The sequence below is a fragment of the Hypanus sabinus genome, chromosome 1 (genome assembly GCF_030144855.1).
Source record: "Hypanus sabinus isolate sHypSab1 chromosome 1, sHypSab1.hap1, whole genome shotgun sequence".
Lineage (NCBI taxonomy): Eukaryota > Metazoa > Chordata > Chondrichthyes > Myliobatiformes > Dasyatidae > Hypanus > Hypanus sabinus.
Window position 1 is genome coordinate 144,759,332 of NC_082706.1, and position 27,948 is coordinate 144,787,279.

At 42.4% G+C, this 27,948-nt stretch overlaps 1 protein-coding gene across 6 annotated transcripts in view; it reads right to left on the reverse strand.

The window, feature by feature from the left end:
- cdk5 (cyclin dependent kinase 5) overlaps positions 1-27,948 on the reverse strand; it is a 70,083-nt gene extending 42,135 nt beyond the window's left edge. The window contains exons 1-8 of one of the 6 annotated variants that reach the window (XM_059978228.1): positions 27,617-27,948; positions 27,410-27,500; positions 22,393-22,481; positions 21,963-22,030; positions 17,437-17,497; positions 15,368-15,424; positions 3,446-3,541; positions 1,537-1,611 (exon numbers count right to left, since the gene is read on the reverse strand). In XM_059978228.1, coding sequence (XP_059834211.1) covers positions 1,537-1,611; positions 3,446-3,541; positions 15,368-15,424; positions 17,437-17,497; positions 21,963-22,030; positions 22,393-22,481; positions 27,410-27,500; positions 27,617-27,643 — 564 coding nt within the window. In that variant the 5' untranslated portion in view covers positions 27,644-27,948. The remainder of the gene's footprint in view (positions 1-1,536; positions 1,612-3,445; positions 3,542-15,367; positions 15,425-17,436; positions 17,498-21,962; positions 22,031-22,392; positions 22,482-27,409; positions 27,501-27,616) is intronic. The other 5 variants (XM_059978238.1, XM_059978196.1, XM_059978205.1 and 2 more) reach the window with 5 other exon arrangements.

Sequence of the window (27,948 nt, forward strand, 5' to 3'; positions counted from 1 at the left end):
CTGCATGCCTGATGGTGCAGTACTCCCTTAGGCACTCCTTCAGTACCACCCCTGATGGTGCGCTGCTCCCTCAGAACCACCCCTCTGACTGCGCGACACTCCCTCTGACTGTGCGGCGCCCCCTCAGTACCAACCCTCTGACTGTGCAGCGCCCCCTCAGTACCAACCCTCTGACTGTGCGGCGCCCCCTCAGTGCCAACCCTCTGACTGTGCAGCGCCCCCTCAGTACCAACCCTCTAACTGTGCGGCGCCCCCTCAGTAATGCCCTTCTGACAGTGCAGTTTTCCCTCAATGCTGCCCCTCTGACACTGCGGCATTCCCTCAGTAATGCCCTTCAGATTGTGTGGCGCTCCCCCAGTACTGCTGACAGTGCAGTGCACCCTCAGTAGTGTATTTCTCAAACAGTGCAGCATTCCCTCAGTACTGCATGTCTCAAACAATGCAGGTCTCCCTCAGTAGTGCATGCCTCAGATAGTGCAGCAATTGCACAGTAGTGTGTAATCCTCCCTCAGTACTGGCCCTCTGAGTGTGCAACTCTCCCTCAGTACTTCAGTGTGCACTAGGCTTATACCTACATGTCTAGAGTTGGGTTTGAATCAATAATATTTTGAGAGGTGCAGGGCTGATCCACTGAGCCATGTAAATACCCAATATGTCAGATGGCAGAAGAAGATGCAGACTTGTCACCAGCTTTACTTCCAGTACTTTAGATCAGCGGTATTCTGCCATTACATATTATTGGCTTGGTCTCTCACTGGAGAACTGTTTCAGAACTGTTCTGATGAAGCATCTTTGACCCGAAACATTTAATGTTTTTCTCTCTCTCCACAGATGCTGCTTGACCTGCTGTGTGTTTCTGGTATTTTCTACTTTAAACTTTCCAGCTATACATTTTTAAACTTACTTTGGCCTTTCTTTTTGGCCCATTCTATTACTTCAGTGAAAAAAAGCAATCCTCAAGAGTGACCATGAGCTTCCAATTGCCTGTAACTTTCCCTCAACAGTCTGACCTTTTCTGGTTCCTTAAACTGTTCCAGTGAAACTTAATGCATCCTTGAGGAACAATATCTCATCCTCCATTTGGGCACACTGTAACTCACAAGGCTCAACAATGAATTCAACAAATTCAGATAAACAGCCCTTTCAGTTTGTTTCAGAACTGGTCACGGTATGCTAGGAATGCTCCACAGGTTGGAGGATATCTGTGGAAACCCTTTTGAGACTTAGTCAGAACACACATATTTTTCAACAGTTTGCAGTTCTAAAGAAAAATTGACCTGAAATATTATCCCTGCTCCTCTATCCACAGATGCTGCTTGACCTGCTGACTATTTCCAGTATTTTCATTTTAGATTTACAGCATCTGTGGTACTTTTCAGTTCTCAGGGTCTCCTTTCCCAGTCTCACCAAGCATCTGAGACAACAGTATTGATGGCTTGTGAGAATTAGAGAAGGAATAAATATGCATAACAACTCCCCACAGCGCAACAACGTAACACTGGACACCAGAAAAATTGAGTTAAATTGCTCCCGTACCTCGGCAGAATAACAGCGGACAGGTATCCCAAATGCTCGAGCCAGCCCAAAGTCAGCCAGCTTCAGCTCCCCATTCTGTGTAGAAAGAAAATGGTGTGAGTATGTGGGTATGTTTGGGGGGGGGGGGGGGGTGGAGAACTCAGGTTGCGGTCAGAAACTATATCACTCTCAAGTGAATGCACAAAGCAAGCACTCACATAAAAGTCACAACTGATGAAGGCTCCTTGGCCTGAAACATTAACTTTGCTTCTCTGTCCTTCATAGAGTAATAGAACTTAGAACAGTACCTTTGGACCAGCTCATCCACGTTGACTAGTTTGCCTAACTGAGCTATTCCCATATGCCCACATTTTATCCATAATGCTCTTGAGAGTGACACATTAGCGTAGTCAAGGCACTAGTCAAGCCGCACTTGGAGTACTGTCAACAGTTTTGGGCCCCTTATCGCAGAAAGGTTGAGTTATCGCAGAAAAGTGGAGAGAGTCCAAAGGAAGTTCACAAGGATGATTCCATGAATGAAGGGGTGAACATCTGAGGAGCATTTGGTAGGTCTGAGCCCGTACTCACTGGAATTTAGAGGATAGGGTGGGGGAGGGGGTTCTCATTGAAACCTACTGAATGTTGAATGCTCTAGATAAGGTGGATGTGGAGAGGATGTTTCCTATGGTGGGGATATCCAGAACTAGAGGGCACAGCCTCAAAATTGAGGGGCAACCTTTTGGAATGGAGGCAAAGATGATTTTTTTTTTAGCCAGAGAGTTGTGAATCGGTGGAATGCTCTACTACAGGCTGTGGTAGAGGCCAAGTTTGTGGATATATTTAAGATGGAAGTTAATAGATTCCTGGTCAGGGCATCAAATGATATGGTAAGATGTCAGGTGTATGGGGTTGAGTGGGATCTGGGATCAGCCATGATGGAATGGCGGAGCAGACTCGATGGGCTGAATGGCGTATTCTACTCCTAAGTATTCTGGTTTTATGGGTTGGAGTACCAGTAACTGAGGTCCAATTCTGCCGTTGTCTGTAAGGAATTTGCACATTCTTCCTTTGACAATGTGGGCTTTCTCTGGGTGTACCAGTTTCCTCCCACATTCCAAAGACATAGGAGTTGGTAGGTTACATGGTCACATGGGTAGTGTGGTCTTGTGGGGCTAAAAGGTCTTGTTACTGTGCTGTATCTCTAAATGAATAATTAAACATTTCTTATCCACAACCTTATCCAAATTATGTTTAAATATTGTAATTGTCAACTTCTACCACTTCCCCTGACAGCTCATTCCGTGTATCCACCATCCTCTTTCTGAAACAAGTTGCCCCGTAATTCCTTTTATAATCTCTCCTTTTGCATTTTTATTTACCACAGACACCAACCTCAGATTACCCTGAAACTTAATAACTCTTCAACCAGCTGAATCATAGATGACAAAGAAGAGCAACAAGCCCTAAACCTCCATGTCTGTGCTGACCATGATGCCAATTTAAACTGCACATCTGTCTGCACAAAGTCCATGTTCCTCCATTCCCTGCCTGTTCATGCACCCCTCTAAACATTGCTACTAAATGCACTGCCATCACCTTCACTGTGGCACTTCTCCCTCCACTCCCCTCACCTTAAACCTTGGCATTTTCACTCTGGAAAAACAGACTGACTCTCCACCCTTTCTATGCTTTTCACAATTTTATATAAATTTCTTTCTGGTCATCCCTCAGTCACCGACACTCCAGAGAAAGCATCGAATCTCTTGTAGAAAAGGTATATTTGCCCATCCCATCAGCAGCCGCAAGAAGTCAAGGTAGCACCTTTCAGTCTCAGCTAGGATCTCTATTTTTCTGAAGGCCAGGTTCCAGATCCTGGGGAAAGGTCTCCACTAACAAGTACCAAGGTTCTGTTCAGCATTCTCAGACCTACCCTGTTGATCAGGAGGTTCTGGGGTTTTAAGTCCCTGTGCAGCACATTCCTGCTGTGACAGAATGCCAGTCCTTTCAGCAACTGATACATGAACGACTGCAAGAAGAGAACAAGAGAAACGTGATTACACAGATCCATGGAAGTAAAGATTAAGGATGAACTTTGTCACATATACATTGAAACAGTGAAATATTTTGTTTGCGTCAATGACCAACACTGTCCAAGGATGTGTTGGGGGTGTTACAAACTTCTTTCGATCTACCCGATACAAAGACACCACTTACTATGGTGAAAGTAACTTTAACTCTTTATTAGCAAGTTACTCGAGAGAACCCTCTTTAAGCACTCGCTCTCAGAGGCTGCTTCGAGGGTCTCTCCTTCCTGAAGCAAATACAGTTCTTTTTATATCATGCAGTGATGTACACAGATACATGTGGGTTCACCCCCTTAGTTTCTCTACAGATGAGTATTGTTAATGTTATCAGTCATAAATTGTTTGTATAACAGTTTTAATTGCTACTATATCTGGATCAGACATGCATTAAGCCCATCACCCAAAGTCTGCTGCCCTTGTAAAAAGTCACTCCCTCTAATTGCTTATCTTATAGGTGCCATAAGAAACACAAAGCACGATATGTTTCCCACACCATGGCTGTCGTCACCCACTCAGCTTATCTTATGGGAAAGCATTTGTGCATTTATACTCTTTTTCTCAAGCTCATAGCTGCTATGACCTTTAAAAAAATAGCCAGGGTCACAAGCGGCCTACGAGATGCTAACTTCTTAATATTACAGGGGCAGCACGAAAGTTTTGTCATGCTTCTGGCACTAACATTGCGTGCCCAAAACTTATTTTCAGTCTTTGGGAAGAAACTGAAGCACCTGGAGGAAAACCACATCATCATGAGAACATACAGACCTTTTCAAACAGTGGTTGGAACTGAATCTTGAACATTGGTGCTGTAAAGTGTAACACTAGCCACAATGTTACTGCACCACCTACCTACCATACCGGTCACAAGGAGAATAAGGAAATCACTTTGAGAAGCAGGTCTACTTTGGCAATGTTTGATGGAATAGTGTATTATTTTTACTTTTTAAGCTAAAGGAAAAAGTTAAATCCGATTCCTCCTTGGTATATGCTCATGTAGAATGAAAGTTTATAAGACAAAATAGTGTTAGCCTTCAAGATTGATTGTTTTGAAAACAATTATAAGTCTAGAACCTTGAGAGGAGATAATGATGAATGCAAGTTTGTCTAGAGAAGGTGAATCATTGTGCAGGTCCAGGTACAAAATGGTGCCTTATCATGAGAGAGTACTTGTGCAAGGGGTTTTGAAGGGTACAAAAAGAGGCAATTTCTTTGTGCACAGGGTAATCTCCTTTTAGGCATTTTATCATATAACCATACAACAATTACAGCACGGAATCAGGCCATCTTGGCCCTTCTAGTCCATGCCGAACGTTTACTCCCACCTAGTCCCACCGACCTGCACTCAGCCCATAACCCTCCATTCCTTTCCTGTCCACATACCTATCCAATTTTACTTTAAATGACAATGTCGAACCTACCTCTACCACTTCTACAGGAAGCTCGTTCCACACAGCTACCACTCTCTGAGTAGAGAAATTCCCCCTCATGTTACCCCTAAACTTTTGCCCCCCAACTCTCAACTCATGTCCTCTTGTTTGAATCTCTCCTACTCTCAATGGAAAAAGCCTATCAACGTATGATCACATTATTTGCAAAATGCTCTTTGATAAATCAGTTAAGAAAATGCAATGCATTTTAAAATATTTTTGTAACCCAAATGGCATAGTCAGTAGGATTCAGCACAATGGGCGCTATGTATCACAAGTAACAGGACGTACTTGCAGGCAGGTCTGAGCATAGGGTACTAAGCTGGATAGTCAACATCTATGACTTGGCACCAGTAGACCACGTGTTGCCCACCCATGTGCTGGAGAGCCTAGATAGTGTTATGCCCGTGGCCCCCTCCTTTTTGAGAATCGCAAGATCACTATTGAGTCAGTTCAGGAGACCCAGGAAATGAGAGAAAGACATGCAGAATCCACAAAGAGTTTGGAATGTGTCCTGGCCCCCAAAAGGCGGAACCATTGATACCGGCTATTGTCTCTTGGAGACGGAATTGTGTATTGAATCCTGTATGATGCATCGAAGCCCCAGGCAATGAACCGAAGGGGGGGGGGGGGGTTGGTGGAGGGATTGCATCATCCCAACCTGATTGACATCTGAGACCCTGTGAGTCAGGATAAAAGAGGGTCTGTGGGAACAGCCCCTCAGACGCACCAGAAGAAACGCTAACGATCCCATAATAGTGAAAGCTGGTGGGAAGGCCACGTGCGTCCGTTTCCATTTGGCCCGGAATCGGTGGGCCTTTACCACGGAAGAACGGTTTTTAGCTAACAACGGGGAAATCAACTCCCAATGACTCTTGAAGGATTCACATCATAACAGGAATGGGCAAGTTTTAACCTGTCTTTCTCTCCAACCAAAAAGCTGCAGCTTGAATGAACTAAAGTGACTTTTATATTTCCATTGGACAAGACATTATACCCTAGACAACGACAGAGCTATTCCTTATTGATTATTATTATACCCGCGCTTTTAGATTTAGTATTGACGACATATATTATCTGTATATTTGCATTGATATTATTTTTGTGTATTTTTATCAATAAATACCGTTAAAAATAGTGTCATCAGACTTCAACGGACCTCTCTATCTTTGCTGGTAAGTGACCCAGTTACAGGGAACGTAACAATAGAAAGCAGCAGCAGTGACATCCTGGGTATGGTTACCATTCCGCTAATTAATGTAGTTTCCCCAATGGGAGGAAAGTAAAGATATATCCTGTTGGATTTTCCTATGCACTTTGAAAATGACCTATGACATGTACTTGGCAGCAGAGCAACAAGTGGCCACCACCATCAGTGAGAAAGTAGGAATTGTAAAAAAGCAAAATGTTACCTTAACTGAATTGAAGTCAGCAGCACATGAACAAGCTGACAAAGCCAAAACCCAGCAAGCCACCCGAGCATATAAACAGCTTAAACCACAGCAGGAAGAATGGGCAAAGCTGAGGGATCAAGATACAGATTCTGTCAAAGCAAAGGCATTAATAGCCAAGGAGATCCCAACAACTGGGAATGTGATATCTAGTACAACACTGACACCTGGCATGATGACGGTCCCGAGGATCTCACACTGAGGTACAATAAGATCAAGAAGGTTCAGCTGCTTGGCATTCAAGATGAAGTAGTAAAGTGGATTAAGCATTGGCTTTGAAGGAGAAGCCAGTAAGTGGTAGAAGCCTGTGACTAGTGGAGTACTGCAGGGTTTGGGTGCTGTGCCCAATGTTGCTTCTCATCCAGATATTATGATATTCTGGATGATAATGTGGTTAACTGGATCAGCAAATTTGGGGGACACCAAGATTGGGGGTGTAGTGGACAGCGATGAAGACTATCAAAGGTTGCAGCAGGATCTGGATCAGATGGAAAACTGGGCTGAAAAGTGGCAGGTGGAAATTAATGCAGACAAATGTGAAGTGCTGCACTTTGGGAGGATCAACCAGGGTAGATCTTACACAGTCGGTAGTATGGCACTGAGAAGTGTGGTAGAACAAAGGAATCTGGAATTGTAGATCCACAATTTATTGAAAGTGGCATCACAGGTAGATAGGGCCATAAAGAAAGCTTTTGGCACATAGGCCTTCATAGATCAAAGTACTAAGGACAACAGTTGGGATATTACGTTGAAGTTGTATAAGACATTGGTGAGACCTAATTTAAAGTATTGTGTGTAGTTCTGGTCACCTACTTACAGGTAAGATGTAAATAAGATTGAAAAAGTGCAGAGAAAATTTACAAGAATGTTGCCAGGACTGGAGCACTTGAGTTATAAGGAAAGATTGAATCGGTTAGAACTTTATTCGCTGGAATGTAATAGAGCTTTGACTAGCGGCCAATCCAGACATCTGAAGTTTGGAGAGAAGGGGACTTCAATCAGATCCACTGCATGAAGATAAAAGGCAGCAGAGGTAGCGGCGGTGTAATACAGCCTTGACCAATGGCTAATCGAGACATTTGATAGTTTGGAGAGGAAGGAATTTCAATCAGGTCTACTGCTCAAGATTTAAAGACAATAGCAGGTCGTGGCAACATGGTAGTGCTTTGACCAATGATCTATTGATGTCTAGGATTGATTAGTAAGAACAAATAAAAGGAAGGCGAGGATGGCTTTGAGGCTGTGACTTTTTAAGGCTTCCACAAAGGGAAACTTCAGACAGAGAAAGCAAAGGAAAAAAAAACTCAAATTATTTTTTTTCTCTTCGTTATATCTGCTCAGCTTGGACCGTAGAGATGCCAGGCAGGAGAGTGAAATGCTCCTCCTGTACGATGTGGAAAGGCAGGGAGACCTCCAGTGTCCCTGACTACAACTACAAGAAGTGCAACCAGCTGCAGCTTCTAACAAACCGTGTTAAGGAGTTGGAGCTGGAACTGGATGAACCCCGGATAATTCCGAAGGCCGATGGGGTGATAGATTAGGACATACGGAGAGAGAGTTACACCCAAGGTGCAGGACACAGAAAACTGGGTGTACCCTTGTGGCCATCCCCCTCAACAACAGGTATCTCACATTGGATACTGTCAGAGGGGATGACCTAACAGAGGGAAGTCACAGTGGTCGGATCTCTGGCACAAAGTTTGCCTCTGTTACTCTGAGGAGAAGGGAGAGAAGGGGCACTCTGTGGAGATTGGGAATCCATTAATTAGGAGAACAGATAGGCGGTTCTGTGGGTGAGAACAAGATTCCAGAATAGTATGTTGCCTTCTGGGGGCGCCAAGGTCCAGGTTATCTTAGATCGAGTCCTCAGCATTCTTAAGTAGGAGGACGAACAGCTATAAGTCATGTAGGTACCAATCACTTGGAAAGGACAAGTGATTAGGTTCTGCATAGGGAGTTGAATAATAAGTTAAAGGACAGGAGCTCCAGGGTTGTGATATCAGGATTGCTACCCATGCCACGTGCTAATGAGGCCAGATTTTTGCATCATTGGGCTCTCTTCCAGGGAAGGTGGGATCTGTACAGAAGGGACAGCTTGCACCTGAACTGGAGGGGGACTAATATCCTAATGCAAAGGTTTGTTAATGCTGCACAGAGGGGCTTAAACTAGAGTTGCAGGGGGATGGGAACCAGAACAGTTAGTGGAGAGATTGACGATGCAGATGTTCGTAAGACCTCAGACAAAGTTAGGAATCAAAAGGTTGAGTGTGTTGTGATTAATGTCCTGAGCTGGTTATACTTCAATGCAAGAAGTAACATGGAAAAGGCAGATAACAGTGTTGAAGTTGAGGTAGCTAGTTTACAAACAAAGGCTATGTGTAGCATGTAGAGGCTGATGATAGGGCAAAATTGCAGTCCACCTGAAAGGCAGATAAAATCAAAAAGGGTGAATTCAAGATTGAATGTATTGAAATTCAGCTACAGATTGGCAAGTATGACATTGCGGCCATCTCCAAAACTTGGCTAAAGGATAGCTGTCATTGGGAGCTGAACGTCCAAGGATATACAGTATATCGTAAAGATAGGTTAGTAGGCAGAGGGGAAGTGTGGCTCTGTGTATAAGAAATAATATTAGATCATTAGAAAGGGATCACATAGGATCGGAAGGTGTAGAGTCTCTATGGGTTGAGTTAAGAAATGGAAAGGGTAAAAGGACCCTAATGGCAGTTGTATACAGGCCTCCAAACAGTGGCCAGGATGTGGATTACAAATTACAGCTGGAGATAGAAAAGGCGTGTCAGAAGGGCAACATCATGATAATCATTGGGGAATTTAACATGAAAGTGGATTGGGAGTACCAGGTCAGTACTGGACCTCAAGAGAGAGAATTTATAGAATGTCTAAGGGATAGCTTTTAAGAACAGTTTGTGGTTGAGCTCACAAGGGGATCAGCTGTGCTGGACTGGGTGTTGTGCAATGATCTGGAGGTGATAAGAGAGCTTAAAGTTAAGGAACCCTTTAGGAACAGTGATCACAATATGATTGAGTTTACTTTGAAATTTGAGAAGGAGAAACTAATTTCCAATGTGTTGGTATTTCAGTGGAATAAAGGAAATTACAATGGCATGAGACGGGAACTGACCAAAGTTATCTGGAAAGGGACACTAGCAGGAAGGACAGCAGAACAGCAATGGCTGGAGTTTCTGCGAAAAGCGAGAGAAGTGCAAGACAGATATATTCCAAATAAGAAGAAATTTTCGAATGGAAGGAGGATACGACCATGGCTGACAAGAAGACAGAGCCAAAGTATAAGCAAAAGGGAGGGCATACAAGGAAGCCAAAGCTATTCGGAAGATAGAGGATTGGGAAGCTTTTAAAAACTTGCAGAAGGAAACTAAGAAGGTCATTAGGAAGGAAAAGGTGATTATGAAAGGGAATCTGGTGACTAATACCAAAGAGGATACTAAAAGTATATAAGGGGTAAAAGAGAGTCAAGAGTAGATATAGGGCCAATAGAAAATGACATTGGAGACATAGTAATGAGAGGTGCAGAAATGGCAGAGGAACTGAATGCATATTTTGCATCAGTCTTCACAATGAAGACATCTGTAGTATACTGGACTTTCAAGAGTGTCAAGGAAGTGAAAATTATGACTGAAAAAGTGTTCAGGAAGCTTAATGGTCTGAGGGTGAATAAATCTCCTGGACCTGATGGAATGCACCCTCGGGTTCTGAAGGAAGTAGCTCAAGAAATTGCAGAAGCATTAACAATGATCTTTCAAGAATTGATAGATTCTGGCATTGTACCGGATGAATGGAAAATTGCAAATGTTATTCTGCTACTTAACAAGGGTGGGAGGCAGCAGAAAGGAAATTATAGACCTGTTAGCCTGACATCAGTGGTTGGGAATTTGTTGGAATCAATTGTTAGTGATGAGATTACAGAGTGCCTGGAGGCAAATGACAAGCTAGGCCAAAGCCAGCATGCTTTCCTGAAAGGAAAATCCTGCCTGAAAAACATACTGCAATTTTTTGAGGAAATTACAAGAAGAGTTGACAAAGGAGATGCAGTAGATGTGGTGTACTTGGATTTTCAGAAGGCCTTTGACATGGTGCCGCATATGAAGCTGCTTAGCAAGATAAGAGCCCATGGAATTACAGGGGAGTTACTAGCATGGGTGAAGCATTGGCTGATTGGCAGAAAACAGAGAGTGGGAATAAAGGGATCCTATTCTGGCTGGTCGCCGGTTACCAGTGGAGTTCCACAGGGGTTGGTGTTGGGACCACAGTTTTTTAACGATGTCAGTGATTTGGACTCTGGGATTAATGGATTTATGGCTAAATTTGTCGATGATACAAAGATAGGAGGAGCGGGTAATATTGAAGAAACAGACAGCCTGCAGAGAGACTCAGATTGTTTAGGGGAATGGGCAAAGAAGTGACAAATGAAATACAATGTTGGAAAGTAAATGGCCATGCACTTTGACGGAAGAAATAAATGGGCAGACTATTATTTAGATGGCCGGCTGGAGGCGTAGTGGCATCAGCGAAGGCTCCCGAGTTCGAATCCAGCAAGCTCCCTTGCACACTTTCAATCCATGCTGGGTTGAGTGTTGAGCTAGCAACTCGGCTTTCTAAAAACAAGAAACCCTGCTAAAAAAAAACGCTGTCATGATGGCGTCCCGATGACTCCACTCGGAGTTTAGGGTTTTCTTCTTCATCTATTATTTAGATAGGGAGAGAATTCAAAATGCTTGGGAGTCCTTGTGTAGGATACCCTAAAGGTTAACCTCCTGGTTAAGTTGATGGTGAAGAAGGTGAATGCAATGTTGGCATTCATTTCTAGAGGTATAGAATATAAAAGCAGGGATGTGATGATGAGGCTCTATAAGGCACTCGTTAAACCACACTTGGGAGTATTGTGTGCAGTTTTGGGTTCCTTATTTTAGAAAGGATATACTGACACTTAAGAGGGTTAAGAGAAGATTCACAGGAATGATTCCAGGAATGTAAAGCTTACCATATGAGGAATGTCTGGCACCTCTTGGACTGTATTCCCTGGAGTTCAGGAGAATGAGGGGAGATCTTATAGGAACATTCTGAACAGATTAGATATGGCAAAGTTATTTCCCATGGTAGGGGAGTCTAAGACAAGAGGGCAGAACTTCGGGATTGAAGGACTTCCATTTAGAACGGTGATGCGGAGAAATTAATTTAGTCAGAGGGTGGTAAATCTGTGGATCTTCAGATCTAAATCTTCAGATTTACATCTATTACAAACTGGTGAAACATCAGGATAAAAGCTGTGCAACTTTTCTTTGGAATAATGGAGTCTATGTATTGTTTTAAACTGTGTAAGTCTGTGTCTGATGTTGACTGAACAGTCATGTATATTCTTCAAACACTCATGCCAGACCTCCTCTGTCAGTTCTATACTCAATTCATCCAGCCATTACTTTTTGCCTGGCCTGAACGATTCTGTTTTCTCGTCCTGGAAACAGAGAGGCATCTGTAGTGTAGGTGACCTATATATTAACGGAAACTTTGCCTCATTTGTGAAGTTACAAGCAGTTTACAATATCCCTGCCTCTAGTTTTTTTATATATTTACAAATTCGAGATTATGTTAGGAAATATATACCTAATTTCGAAGTTCTAAACAAACATGAGTCCCTAGAGGCAATAAATAAATTGATCCGGTTACTAGTACTGCCGTAACCTATTTTTATCAGATCCTATATAATGCAGCTCGGGTGAATACTGCAGGTCTTAAACAGCATTCATTTCAAGAGGACTAGAATAGGATATAATGTTAAGACTTTATAAAGTACTTATGAGGCCTCACTTGAAGTATTGTGAGCAGATTTGGGCCACTCACCTTAGAAAGGATGTGCTGAAACTGGAGAGGATTCAAAGGAGATTCACGAAAATGATTCCAGGATTGAATGGCTTGTCATATGAAGAGCATTTGAAAGCTCTGAGCCTGTATTCTCTTGAATTCAGAAGAAATTATTGAAATCTATTAAATGGTGAAAGGCTAGATAGAGAGTATGTTTCCAATGGTCTAAGCCCAGAGGACACAGCCTCAGAATAGCAGGGCGTCCCTTTAGAATGGACATGAGGATGAATTTCTTTAGCCAGAGAGTGGTGAAGCTGTGAAATTCTTTGCCACAGGCAGCTGGAGACCAGGTCATTATGTATATTTAAGGCAGAGGTTGATTGGTCAGGGCATGAAGGGATGTGGAGAGATTGGCACTGAGAGGAAAATTCGATCAGCCATGATGAAATGGTGGAGCAGTCTTGATAAGCCAAATACCCTAATTCTGCTCCTACATCTTACGGTTTAAGATTTGACAGAGGCATACAGAACTATGAAGGGTATAGATAGGGAAAATACAAGCAGACTTTTCCACCGAGGTTGAGTGAGACTACCACTAGAGGTCATGGGTGAAAGGCGAACATGAGGGGAAACTTCACTCAAGTGTGTGGAGAGGGTGCAGAATGAACAACTGCTGGATGTGACTTTCATTTCACCATTTAAGAAAAATTTGGATAGGTCCATGGATGGAAGGGGTATGAAGGGCTATGGTCTGGGTGCAGTTTAATGTGACGAGAAGCCCAACCTCTCTGAACCTCTCAAGTAGGGGTGGGTCAGTGTCAGTGTCTCTGGACAATCAGAATGATAATGTCTCTCTATCAGGAGGACCTGAGACCTTCTATAATTAACACTTCATGGTGGAAGATTGAAGGCAAGTAAAGGATTAACGCTCTGTTATATTGATTGGCTACTGGGGAGGGACCACTGATTGAAGCCTGAAAACATAACTAGAATGAATGTGCTGCAGGGGCAAGCAGTGTAGACTAAATTGGGAACATTCTCATTTGGCATTTTAAAAGCAACATCCTTAGTGGGACCCTCTTACAATACTGCCACTTCGTGCTCTGGTATCTGTGAAGCAGTATGAATGATGAAGAATTATTGCTGCTTAGTGCCAGCTAAGTATATCCCTCCCCCCAGCATGTTTGAAGCAGACAAATGCCACACCTGGTTTATGAACTGCTCCAGTTGCTGGGCTGGGAAGCAGGTGACCAGGGGCGGAAGGCTGCAGTGCTGAACCCAGTCACAGAAACGGTTCTGCAGCAAGGAGGAGAGGGTCATTCCGGCCAGTGAGCTGAACTGGTGGCAGTCACTTTGCCACTGCAACACAAAACAGATCAGCTGCACACATACACTGACTCCTGGCCAGTGGCAAATGGAATGGCTGTATGAATGGCAGGCTGGCAAAAGAGGATGAATGAACTTTTGAAAAAATGATACATTTACTGTACTAACTTAAGCCTCATACCAACTAAACAACAGATCTTTACCCCAAGGATCACTGATAATCAAAATGATCAAGTGTACCCTAAACCTGAGGAGGAAACAGGCACTGAAGGGCCCCCACAGTGGGAGGGAAAATGTGGGTGTGAACATTCATCATTCTCCAGTTTGCAAGGGAGAGATTGTAGCAAATGGAGAATGTAACACTTACTTGGTATCAGTACAAGGGAAAGACCATCTGGTGTATTTAAACAGGGAGAAAATCTCTGTAAAATTAATATTAACAGATGCTGTTTTCTTCCAGGTGAAATGAAAGTGCTGGAATTAATCTTGTCAACAACATCAATGTGCAATGTGCATGTAAAAACAAGCAGAGACCTACTACGAAAGAAGGAATCATTGTCAGATACAACAACAAACCCACACATCTGTTAAGTTTAACCTTGGTTAATTGCAAACTGGTTCACATCATTCGAAATAAAGTGTGTGGACCTGGGGAATAAATAGTAAACGGGAACTAAACATAACATCAGTTGTGCTTTTTGTACAGTTTATTTTAGTCTACCTCCTATATGGAATTCATATTATAATCTTAATGCTCAAGAAATTATATTGTAATAATTCTAGTTAATTTTTATTTACTGTAATCCTTATAGAAAGTACAAATGAAGAATTAAGAGGTAGAGATCAAGGAAAAGAGTTAAGTGTGATTCCTCCTTCAAATATTGTAAAATAAAATGGAAGTCTGGAAGGCAACAGTCTTAGCCTGGAAGTTGAATTGTTCTGATAACTAAAAGAGTACAAGTGTACAGCCTTGACAGTACATAATGATGAATACATTTTTGTCCAGAGAAGGTGAGATTGTGTAGATGCAGATTGCAAATGGTGCTTTATCATGAGAAAGTACTAGTGTAAGAGAGTTTGAAGGATATAAAAAAGGGCAATTTCTTTGTGCAAAGGGGAATCTTCTAGGCTGGGTCATGATTAGTGGTAGCACTAAGGGTTGGATGTTGGAGATAGAGAGAGAACATCCAGAGAGCAAGAAAGATTGTGAGAAGAAAGGCTGCGTACAAGTTTCTCAGAATTCCTTCTAGTATTCAGCAGATCAGTGTATTTAGTGCATGCCAAGTATTAGTTTGTTTTCTGTACTACTACTTCATTAAATATTTGCTTTGCTTTCTGTATTCCAACTTTAGCATAACTCTAATAAAGTGATTTATTGTGTACAAAGACTCCTTTGTTTGCAAATATATTTGCAAACGCCCCTTGCTGAATCAGAAAAGAACATGGAACAAAGTATAAGGTATTTTTCATTACAGTAACCAACACATGCTCTCCTTGCCTTGGGAGTGTTTGATGATGCAGTGTAGGGGAAAGATTCACTGTTTAACACATGCCCAATATGATCTAGAACAGGGGAACCCAACCTTTTTTATGCCATGGTGCAATACCATAAGGGGGTCTGTGAACCCCAGGGTGGGAACTCCTGATTTAGAACAACTTGACATGACAGTGCATTTATAACTACAATACATAAAGCTCCCAGCAGAATAAGGAATACTGTGCTTACCTTCACAATCTCAGCATCAAGATCTCCAGTACAACTATCAAAATATTTCTTCAAATCCTGAAAAAAATCCAAGAGGTTGAACAGTAGAATTACCAGGCACCAATATGAAAACCAACAATAAGATTTACGCCATAGAATCCAATAAGAAACCTTTGAGTTTAGTCCACCAGTAATCGTTTCCAAGTATATGATGTATATATTGCTCTATTTTTTTTGCACTATTTATTTATTTTTATATACTTGTTGCATTACAGTAATTTTTATGTATTGCATTGCACTGCTGCTGCAAAACAACAAATTTCATAACATACAGGTGTTCCCTGTTTTTCGAATGTTCACTTTACGACAGCTCACTGTTACGAAAGACCTACATTAGTACCTGTTTTCGCTAACCAAAGAGGATTTTCACTTTTACGAAAAAAAGATGCCTGCTTTATACATGTGTTTACTCCGAGAAAGACTCCAATGACCGTGAAGCCTTGTGCGGGCATTGTTTGCGCATGCGTGTACTTGCATAGGCATGTATGTGCCAATTTTTTCCTCCAAATCAATTTTGGCTCGCTGTCTTCCCGATTTTGTTAAGTGAAACTACACCGTACATACAATATTTCTACTTTATATAAGGTGTATATTTATCATATCATTCCTGCTTTTACTATATGTTAGTGTTATTTTAAGTTTTATGTGTTATTTGGTTTGATTTGGTAGGTTATTTTTTGGGTCTGGGAATGCTCAATAATTTTTCCTATATAAATTAATGGTAATTGCCTCTTCGCTTTATTACATTTTGGTTTACAAATGGTTTCATAGGAATGCTCTACCTTCAAACAGCTGGGGAAACCTGTATGTCAGTTATAATAAACCTGACTTGGATTTCTTTCAAGTATTTCTCCACTCACCCTAACCTATGCCCTCTAGTTTTGGACTGCCTTACTCTGCAAGAGAGCTGAGGAGAGATTGGAGGATCTGGCTGGTCCATTTGTTGATGGTACAGTTGTTGATGCTGCTCAGAAATAGGCAAACTCACCGTGACAGCTCCACACCTCAGTGTGGAAAGGTTGCACCAATCTCCCCAGCCTGCTCAACACTAGCTTCACAGGCATTGTCACCACACTGAGCTGTCAGTCAACTCATTGCTGTCAGGTCTCATCACAGTTGAGAGCGACCTCAACATGTGTGTTTTTAAAGCACAGGTGGGTACATACTTCTGAGTATTCTCTGAGCATTCGGGCTCTCACGATCAGACTATGTAACAGTTTCTTCCCCCAAGCTATCAGACTCCTCAATACCCAGAGCCTGGACTGACACCTTACTGCCCTATTGTCCTGTTTATTATTTATTGTAATGCCTGCACTGTTTTGTGCACTTTATGCAGTTCTGAGTAGGTCTGCAGTCTAGTGTAGTTGTTTTTTTTCTCTCTGTGTTGTTTTTTACGTAGTTCAGTCTAGTTTTTGTACTGTGTCGTGTAAACACCATGGTCCTGAAAAACGTCTAATTTTTACTATGTACTGTACATAACAGTTATGTTCGAAATGACAATAAAAGTGACTTGACGAGTATTCTGACTGAGGACCAACTGCCAATCCATGCCTTCTGAAACATGTCATTTAGATTCTACCTGCAGGACCTGAGTGCCTTTTATCATTAAAACTTGAAAACGTAGAAGGAATGGACACAGAGAGCTGTTTCTAACAGTGCAAGACCCTAGGACCAGAGAGTACCACCTCAGAATTGGATGTCCCCTTATAATAGAAATAAGGAGGAAGTTTTTTAGCCAGAGGGTGGTGAATCTGTGGAATTCATTGCCACAGACAGGTGTGGAGGTAGTCATTGGGTATATTTAAAGTACAGGTTGATATGTTCTTTATTAGTAAGGATGCCAAAAGTTATGAAAAGGCATGAGTGGGGTTGAAAGAGAAAAATAAATCAGTTATGATCAAAGCAGACTTGATGGGCCAAATTGTCTAATTCTGCTCCAATGTCCTATTGCCCTCCCACATCAACTCCTCAAACTCTAATGGGCTCAGTTGTTCCCTGCTGATGATGGGAGGCCAGGCTGCAGCAGTTACCTGATCACAATATTCAAACACGAGGGTCAGCTTCTTATCGCTGTGAAGAACATCGTGCAGTCTTTGGAGAGAAAAAAAAATGAAAATCAGATTGAGAACTTCCAGCAGGGGAATTAATGTGTTACTTTTCAGCTCAGATACGGATATTCCAGCATGAAACTTCTTCCCAGGTTTTACAACCAACACACCCAGATCTGTTCTCAGAAAAAGTTGACATGAAATGGTGTTTATAATATAGACTTATAATCACGCAAAGTATATGATCCAGAAATAGACCCTTTGGCTCACCGAGTCCATATCAACTATCAAACATCCATTTACGCTAAATGCTACATTAGACACATTTTGTTTTATTCTCCCCATTCTCGTCAACTCTCCTCAGGTTCTACCCCTCACTTACATACCAGGGGCAATTTAGAGTATCAATGAACTAATTAACCTGCACATTGTTGGAATTAGGGGTTAACCAAAGTGCCCAGTGGGACTCCACCCAGTCACAGGGAGAAGGTGCAAATTCCACAGTGCTGGAGGTCGGAATTGAACCAGATTTTCTGCCCTCAGCACCAGTTCCTGTGGCACACCACTAGGTACAGGCCTTCAGTCAGAGAGGCAACCTTATACTACCACTCTGGATTCTCCCACAAAGCCAATGTCTAATCCAATTTCCTACTTCATCCTGATTACCAGGCAATTGAACCTTCTTGACTAGCCTCCCGTAAGGGACCTTGTCAAATGCCTTACAAAAATCCATGTAGACAATATCTACTGCCTTGCTTTCATCAACTTTCCTGGTAACTTCCTCAAAAAATATAAGATTGGTCAGACGTGATCTACCACACACAAAGCCATGCTGACTATACTTAATCAGTCTATCATAATACTTATATATCCAGCCCCTTAGAAAACCTTCCAATAACGTTCCCACAACTAATGTCAAACTCACAGGCCTATAATTGCCTGGTCTATGTTAAGAGCCTTTTTTAAACAGTGGAACAACATTGGCTATCTGCCAATCCTCTGATGCCTCTCGTGTCACTAAAGATGTTTTAAATATCCCTGCTAGGGAAATTTTTGCACTTGCCTCCCATAAGTCTGAGGGAACACCTTGTCAAAGCCTAGGGATTTATTCACCCTGATTTGTCTCTGGGTTGCAAACACTTCCTTTTCTGTAAACTGTACAGAGTTGTTGGAGTTGATGCTGCTTTGCCTCACTTCAACTCTGTATCTATCTGCTGAATAAATATAGATGCAAAGAATTTATTTTAGATCTTCCCTATCTATTTTGCTCCACACATATTTTACCATTCTGGTGTTCCATAGAAACAATCTTGTCCCTAGCAATCTTTTTGCTATTAACATATCTATAGAATCCCTTGGGATTCTCCTTCACCCTGACTGCTAGAGTAACTTCATGCCATCTTTCCGTTTTCCTGATTTATTTCTCATGTTCTCTTACATTTTTGTACTCTATAAGCAACTTATTTGTCCCTACTTGCCATGCACCTCCCTTTCTCTCTTAACAAGGGCCTCACTATCTCTTGAAAACCAAGGTTCCCTACACTTGTTATCTTTACCTTTCACTCTGACAGGCACATACAAGCTTTCTATTCTAAAAATTTCATTTTTGAAGGACTCCCACTTTACAAGTGCACCTTTGCAGAAAACAGCTTGTCCCAATCCACACTTGCAGATCTGGATAGCAGATCCAGAATGGCACGCACTCTTTTTTGTTCTTCTATGTACTGATGAAGAAAACTTCCCTGAACATATTGACAAACTCTATCCCATCTAGTCCATTTACAGAATGGGACTCCCAGTCAATATGTGGAAAGATATAGTACTAATCAAGTTATTAGAAGTGCACATTTTGGGATATAGACAAGCTAGAAAAATAACAGTGATAAAGTAGATGGAGTTTAATATGTACAAGTATGAGGTGTTACACTTTGAGAGGTTAAATAAAAGAGGAAAGTTCACATTAAATGGTAGGACACGATGAAGCATTGAGGTACAGAGCGATATTGAGATGTGAGTCTGTAGCTCCCAGAAAACAGCAACACATGTAGATACAGGAAGTTAAAGGTGGTGTTCAGCATGCTTGCCTTTGTTGCTAGGATGTCGATTATAAAGGTCAGGAAGTCATGCGGCAGCTGTATAAAACTTTGACTAGGCCACATTTGAAAGGGTGCAGAGGAGATTTACAAAGATGTTGCCTGGATTGGGGAGCATGCCTCATGAGAATAAGTTGAGTGAACTTGGCCTTTTCTTCTTGGAGCGACAGAGGATGAGAGGTGACCTGATAGAGGTGTATAAGATGATGAGAGGCATTGATCGTGTGGATAGTCAGAGGCTTTTTCCCAGGGCTGAAATGGTTGTCACAAGAGGACACAGGTTTAAGATGCTGGGGAGTAGGTATAGAGATGTCAGGGGTAAGTTTTTTACTCAGAGAGTGGTGAGTGTGTGGAATGGGCTGCCAGAGACTTTTAGATAGGAACATGGAGCTTTGTAAAATAGAGGGCTATAAGTAAGCCTATTAATTTTTAAGGTAGGGACATGTTCAGCACAACTTTGTGGGCCGAAGGGCCTGTATTGTGCTGCAGGTTTTCTATGTTTCTATGTATTGTGTGTAGTTCTGGTTGTCCCATTACAGGAAAGATGTGGAGAGTATGCAGAGGGTGCAGAACAGGTTCATCAGGATGTTGCCTAGAATTGAGAGTATTAGCTGTATGGAGCAGTTAGACAAACTTGGACTGTTTTCTCTGGACCCTCAGAGGCTAAAGGGAGACCTGATGAATGTTTATAAAATTTCAAGAGTCCTAGACAGAATAGATGATCAGTATCTTTTTCCCATGTTAGAAATATGTGATACTAAAGACAAAAGGGGAAGTTTCCGAAAGAACATTTAGGAGGCAACTTTGTTTTTACTCAGAAGTGGGAGGTTATTGAAATGCACTGCCAGGGAAAGTGATGGAAGTAGATACACATGGGGATGGGAGACAATTAGACAAGCTCCTAGACAGAGAGGGAATTGATATATACTGACAATGTGCAGGGAGATGTCCAGTTTAAACTGGCATCATGGTTGGCAAAGACATCATGGACCAAAGAGCCCATTCTTGTGCTGTACTATCCAAGTAATAAGAAATATAAGGGAACTGAAGGCCCTGAGAAACTGACACAGAAGTGGAGTTGAGGCCTTGGTTAGGTCAGCCATCATCATAGTGAATGGCCAAGTAACCTGGTCTTGTTCCTGTGTTGTATCATAATATCTATTATGACACAAGTCCACTGGATTCAAGAGAGCAACCCTATTCCGCAAAGCTGGACTGAGAAGAGGCAGACAGAGCTTAATCTGGAAAAGTATGAAGTGAATCACTTTGGAAGGCTGAAGTTGAAGGCCAAATTTCAGGTTAAATGGCAGGATTCTTAGCAGTGTGTAGGAACAGAGGGATCTTGGGGTCCACATTCATAGATCCCTCAAAGTCGATAAGTCAGCCTTCAAAGTTGGGGGGGGGGGGGGGGGGTTGGCGGTTGAGTTCAAGAGCTGTGACGTAAAGTTGCATCTCTATAAAACTCTAGCTAACACACTATGCTTGAAGTATTGTGTGCAGTCTGGTCCCCTTACTACATAGAAATACAAAAGTATAGAGATTATTAACCAAGATGCTTCCAAGATTACAGAGCATGTCTCATGAAGATAGGTTGAACAAGTTCTCTTTGAAGCGAAGGAGGTTGAGAGGTGACTTGATAGAGCTGTTTAAAATGAAAAGAGGCATTGATAGAATTGACAGCCAGAGATGTTTTCCCAGGGCAGAAATGGCTAAAACAAGGGGTCATAATGTTAAAGTAATTGGAGAAAATTATACGGGATTTGTCAAAGGGGGTTCTTGTTGTTTTTCTTACACAAATACACAGAGAGTGGTGGATGTGTGGAACACACTACAATGGATGGTGGTAGACATTAGGGACATTTTAGATAGGCATATGGATGAAAGAAAAGTGGAAGGCTATATGGGAGGGAAGAGTTCATTGATCTTGAAGTAGGTTAATAAGCTGGCACAGCAATGAGGGCCGAAGGGTCCATATTGTGCTATATGGTTCACTGTTGTACAAGACCCACTTCCTCTCTTATTACAACTCTTTAACTTTTACTGGAAGAGTTTAAGCAACAGGGCCTGAACTCATTTTAGAAGAATGAGATGATATGAATAAAATGAGCAGAATTCACCTGAGCTGGAAAGGATAGAAGCAGGGGTGATGTGAACTCTCACTGGACCAGGGATAAGGAATCATCCATGTAGCACTGAGAAGAGAAATAATTCTTTACCCAGAAAGTAATAAATATTTGGAATTCTCCACCTGGAGACAAGTGGAGACTCAGTTGCTGTGTACATAAAGACAAGTTAGAAGACTTTAAAATATTTAGGTAATCAGTAGTTGGTGGAGGAGAGTGATGTTGTGGTAAAAGATCAGCCACATTATCTTCTGCAGTGTCCACATCCTTCTGACCAGCAGATTACTCCTACCTCACAATGTTTTTATGTTTCAGCTCCTTCAGAAGACAGATTTCTCGTAGGGCTGAGCTGGGCACCCCCTGAGTGAGAAAGAACACAAATAAATTATGTGTATCAGCTTTTGGCTTTAACTGCAGAGGGTGCTTCATACCCCATAACTCAAGAGGACCACAGCCAGATATGTTAACGCCAGCTAAACTCAGTAACATCTTGCAGCTCCGTAAGCTTCCCCTGAGCAAAATGCCACCCCAGAGGGCCAAAATACACATTGTAACCCCAAATTCTGCATTTCCGGGTGCTCTCCAGCAGACATGTAACCCTAGAGTAGAGGTTACACTACAACTGCAGGAGATACAGGCATCTCCTGTACTCCAGGGGACGAACTATGTCCTATCACAACAGGTACAAGTGAGTTGCACCCCAGATTTTTTGGATCATTTACCTCATCATCATCATCCAGTCGAACTCTCTTCAGTGCCACAATTTCATGAGTTTCTTTGTTCTTTGCTTTAAACACTGTCCCATAGGTTCCTGAGTAAGGAGAATAGATGCTGATGGCATTTCCAAATTTAGACTCACAGAATTAGACATAATAGAAACAGGCCCTTCAGCACACCTTGTCCATCAGGAGCTACCTGAGCTGATCCCATTTCCCCACATTTGGCTCATATTCTTCTTAACCTTTCCTATCCATGTGTCTGTTCAGATGTTCTTTAAGCATTGTAATTGTTACACCTCCACACTTCCTCTGGTAATTCTTTCAAAATACCCAACACTCTCTGTGTGAAAAACAGGAGGGGAAGAATTGGAGGGTTAAGGGCTGAACACGAGCCACTGGGCTTCACAGAGAATAAAGATGTGTTGTTAGCATTGACCATTTGGGCTGAAGCACCTTTTTCTGCGTTGTGTTACTCTATGACTACAACAATTATAGGGAGAAATTGGTCAGGCTGTCTTCATTTCTTGGAACATCGAAGAATGAGGAACAGCCTTATAGAAATGTTCAAAATTATGAAAGGCATAGATAAGGTCGATGGCATCAATCTTTTCTCCAGGATAGGGGAGTCCAAAACTAGGAGAAAATGATTTAGGGTGAGAAGAAAAGATTTAAAAGAACCCTGAGGAGCAACCTTTACCATACAGAGAGTGCTGAGTTTGTGGAACGAGCTGCCAAAGGAAGTGTTTGAGGCAAGTGCAAGATATTGTCATTTAAGAAACACTTGCATAGGTAAATGGAAAGGCAGTCTTGGAGGTACGTGTGCTGAATGCAGGAAACAGGGACTATCTGCATATGTACTATGCCAAAGGGGTCTTCCAACTGTGCTGCATCAGTTGGTGAGAAGGTCAGGAGCATTACCATGTTGAGTATCATGTCATACTATATATCGTCACCCCAGATGTCAGGATCCCAACCCCCTAGCTATTAATTCATTCACTTTGATGCAATCTAGACCCAGATCCTGATCCCTCGGGTTTGCTCAATCTTTGTGCTATGCTTTAAGCGGTTTACATGTTAGGTTGAGTTGCTGGGTTTCGACTTTGTTAGCTTGTTCTTGGACCAACAGCCAATTCAGTTAAGGCAAAATTTTACTGTTAAGGATTCCCATTTTCTCAGTCAGGGTGGCTTCTTGTTCTGCTGCCATAAACACATCAAATGTCATTTTCAAAGCACAGAGCAAAATCTAACAGGCTGTATCTTTACTCTCCTCTCTTTGGGGAAACACTATCTTAATTAGCAGAATGGCTACCATGCCCAGGACATCACCACTACTGCTCACCATCTCAGTTCTCCAACATGTGGGAAGGCAACAACATGTAGACAGGATGCTGCTCATTGCCACAAGACTATAGGTGTTGTCTGTCCATCCCGGTATCTTAAGCTCAGTCTCACCTGCAGTTACATCCTGCTGTTTGTGAAACATAGTGCATTTTATGCTGAATCCTGCCAACTTTGCCAATTGTGTAACAAAAATTATTTCAAAAATTTGTTCTGTGTTATTTTCTAATTCAGCTCAGGGTACTTGCATATGTATTTGCAAATAAAGGGAGGCACTGTTCAAGTGTTGAAAGCAAGAAATAACTTTATTGAAGTGATAGAAAATGGAATACACAAAGAAAAACAAATGATAAATGAGATAATATGGAAAACATCACAAGACTTATCCACTGCAATGATCTCTGCAATGTCAGAGGGAACCACAAATCTGACAACCTTTCATGCCACCTCTCTCTCTCTCGATGTATTTGTCCCCATCTCCAACATCTAGCACTAGTTGTCACTTAGCCCAAGAGACAATTCCCTTGCACAAAAAAGTGTCCCTTTAAATACCCTTCAGATCCCTCACAGTTGCAGTGGTTAAGAAGGCATATGGCACATTGGCCATCATGAGTCAGGAGATTAAGTTTGAGTTCAAGAGCTGCAAGGTAATGTGGCAGACCTATAAAACTCTGGTTAGACCTCACTTGAAGTATTATGTTCAGTTCTGATTGCCCCTTTATAGGAAGGATGTAGAAGTTTTACAGAGTGTGTGGAAATTTACTAGGAACTGCCAGGATTAGAGAGCATGCCTTATGAGGATAGCAGAGTGAGCTACGGCTTTTCTTTCTGGAGGTCACTTGAAAGAGGTGTACAAGGTGATGAGAGGAATAGATTAAGTGGATAGGCAGAGATTTTTTCGCCAGAGCAGAAAAGGCTAACATGAAAGGGGGCTTCATTTTATCATGTGCCTCCAACTACTCTGAAACTCATCCTTAATAATAGACTCCAACATCTTTCAACCACTGAAGTCAGGCTAACCGGGCTATAATTTCCTTTGCCTCCTTCAGAGTGGAATGACATTTGCAATTTTCCTATCATCAGGAACCATTCCAGAATCCACTGAGTCCTGAAAAATCATTACGAATGCCTCCACAATCTCTTCAGCCACTACTTTAAGAACCCTGGGGTGTAATCTACTGGTCCAGCTGGCTTAACTAACTTCAGAATTTTCAACTTCCCAAGTACTTTTGTAGTAATAGCAATGATACTCACTTCAGTCCCCTGACACACTTGCATTTCTGGCATTCTGCAAGCCTCTTCCACAGAGTAGACAGATGCAAAATACTTATTAAGTTCTTCTACCTTTTTTTGTCCTCTCATTACCTCTCCAGAATAGTTTTACAGCAAACCAATATCCACACTCATCTCTCTTTTTATATACCTGAAACACTTTTTGTATCCACTTTTATTACCTCTTCTCTCTTTATGACTCTATTAGTTGTCTCCTGTTGTTTTTAAAACCTGCCCAATCCTCTACTTTCCCACTAATTTTTGCTTTATTATATGCCTTCTCTTTTCCTTTTATGCTCTCTTTGACTTCCCTTCTCTGCTACGGTTGCCTCATTCTCCATTTAGAATACTTCTTCATCTTCAGGTTGTATCTTTCCTGTATCCTCTGAATTTCCCACAGAAAAACCAGCCTTCGCTGTTCTACTGTCATCCCTACTGTTGTCTCCTTCCAATTTACTTTGGCCAGCTCCTCTCTCATGCCTTTGTAATTCCCTTTACTCCACTGTAACATTGATACATGAAATTTTAGTTTATCCTTCTCAAACTGCAAGGATGAATTCTATCATATTATGATCACTACCTCCTAAGGGCTCCTTTATCTTAAGCTTACTAATCAAATCTGGGTCATTATATAACACCCAATCCTGAATTACTGTTACTCTCGTGGACTCCACTGCAAACTACTCTAAAAAGACATCTCTTAGGCATTCTCTCTCTTGGGATCCAGCACCAATCAGATTTCCCCAATCCACCTGCATAGTGAAATTCTCCATGACAATCGCAACATTGCCCTTTTTACAAGCCGTTTTTTATTTCCCATAGTAATTTGTAGCCCACATCCTGGTTACTGTTTGGAGTATATAGCACCCATTAGGGTCTTTTTACCACTGTAGTTTCTTAACTGTACTCACAAGGATTCAACATCTTCCAATCTTTTGTCACTTCTAAGGAGTTGATTTAATTTTTTTTTACCAACAGTCCCTCCCCATCCCCTCAGCCTACCTGCCTGTCTTTTCGATACAATGTATATCCTTGGATGTTAAGCTCCCAACTTTAACCTTCTTTCAGCCATGACTCAGTGATGCCAAAATCATTCCAGCCAATCACTACCTGTGTTACAAGATCATCTATCTTGTTCCATATATTTTCTGCATTCGCATATAACACCTTCAGTCCTGTAATCATCATCCTTTTTTGGTTTTGGTTCTCTGTTACACTTCAACTCATTCCACTGACTGCAATTTTGTCCTTTCATCTGCCTGTCCTTCCTCACCATCTCACTACACGCTGCAGCTACTTGTATAGCAAATGCCCCATCCTTCGTCCTATCACTCCGGTTCCCATTCCCCTGCCCAAATTAGTTTAAACCCTGCCTAATAGGTCTAGCAAACAAACTGCAGGAGATTTGGATGTTATACTCAGTTGTTTGGTATCTAGGAGGATAGGTCAACGGACGTCTGGGCATGAGGGGCATGGGTGAGAAAGTAGTGATGTTTTATTGAGTGGCTGAGCAATCTGAAGATGCTCGCTGTCAACACCTGGCAGCTTTCAAAGATTAACTTTATTTAAAGTAAGCCGACCAAACCTGTAAGCAGAACTCCTTACGTGCTCCAGACCATTTGCGGACTTGGGTGCAGTATTACCCTTAACCCCATCGTCCAGATCCTGCAGACTATGAACAGCTAGAGCACGAAGGGCAGATGATCAAGTCTAGCTGTATACTCCACTGCGTCCTTTGTTTACCAAATATCCAAATCTCCTGCAGTTTGTCTGCTTTAGAGTTCACATGATCTTCACAGAGGACCAAAGGGTCATTCTGGTTTGGGACGGCCGGCGCTTGGGGTGTCAGGGGAAGCTAACGGTTTACAACGCCACACACAAAATGCTGGTGGAACACAGCAGACCAGGCAGCATCTATCGGGAGAAGCGCTGTCGACGTTTCGGGCCGAGACCCTTCGTCAGGACTGCTGTCGACGTTTCTCCCTATGGATGTTGCCTGGCCTGCTGTGTTCCACCAGCATTTTGTGTGTGTTGTTTGAATTTCCAGCATCTGCAGATTTCCTCGGGTTTACAAAGCTCTGTGTCTGCATCTATAAACTCCTTTTCAAAGACAAATTACCAGTCTCACATCCTAAGAACGTACCATCAGCTCTGTATTTACCAGATAAAGTAAAAGCCTTTTATATTCTCTCATCATTCCATCTTATTTGACCTGGATTCACATTTGAAGTGAAGACAATAGAGCCTTCGGATATTAGAACAAGGTGCCCACCAATGAATGAATGAATGAATGAATGAATGGGTCAAAGGATCGTTAGAGACTTGTCCAACAAATCTGGAGAGATTGAACTGTGGGTAGGGGGTACTGAGGGAACATTGTACTGTGGAGCGCCGAATAGTGAGAACTCACTGTGAAGGAATAGGCTTAATTTCGAGAGCAGTCCTCCCCTGTTGCTGCTTCCGGGCCTGTCAGCAGAGCAGACGGGTTCCGTGACGGGACCCTGAAAGAGGGAGTCTCCGTGGCCTCACACTTGTCATCGACAACCGCCCCCCCCCCCCCCACCAGCTTTCGTGACGCCCCAAGCGCCGACCCTCCCAAATCGGAAGGACCCTTTACCTTCGCCGATTTTCTCCAGTTTCTCATATTTCTGCATCACGGAGACTGGAGTCGAGCAGACGGATAACTAACTGCGCGACAACACAACTCGCAGTACCAGAAGGCACAGCGCCTCACGCAGAATGGGAGGGCTCACATCCACATAAGCAGCACCAACAGCACCAGAGGGCTCACCGCCACGCACAGCGCCGCCTGTAACATGGGAGGGTTCAATAGCACCGCCTGCACCCTCGCCCCACACACACACACACACACACACACACACACACACACACACACACACACACACACACACACACACACACACACACACACACACACACACACACACA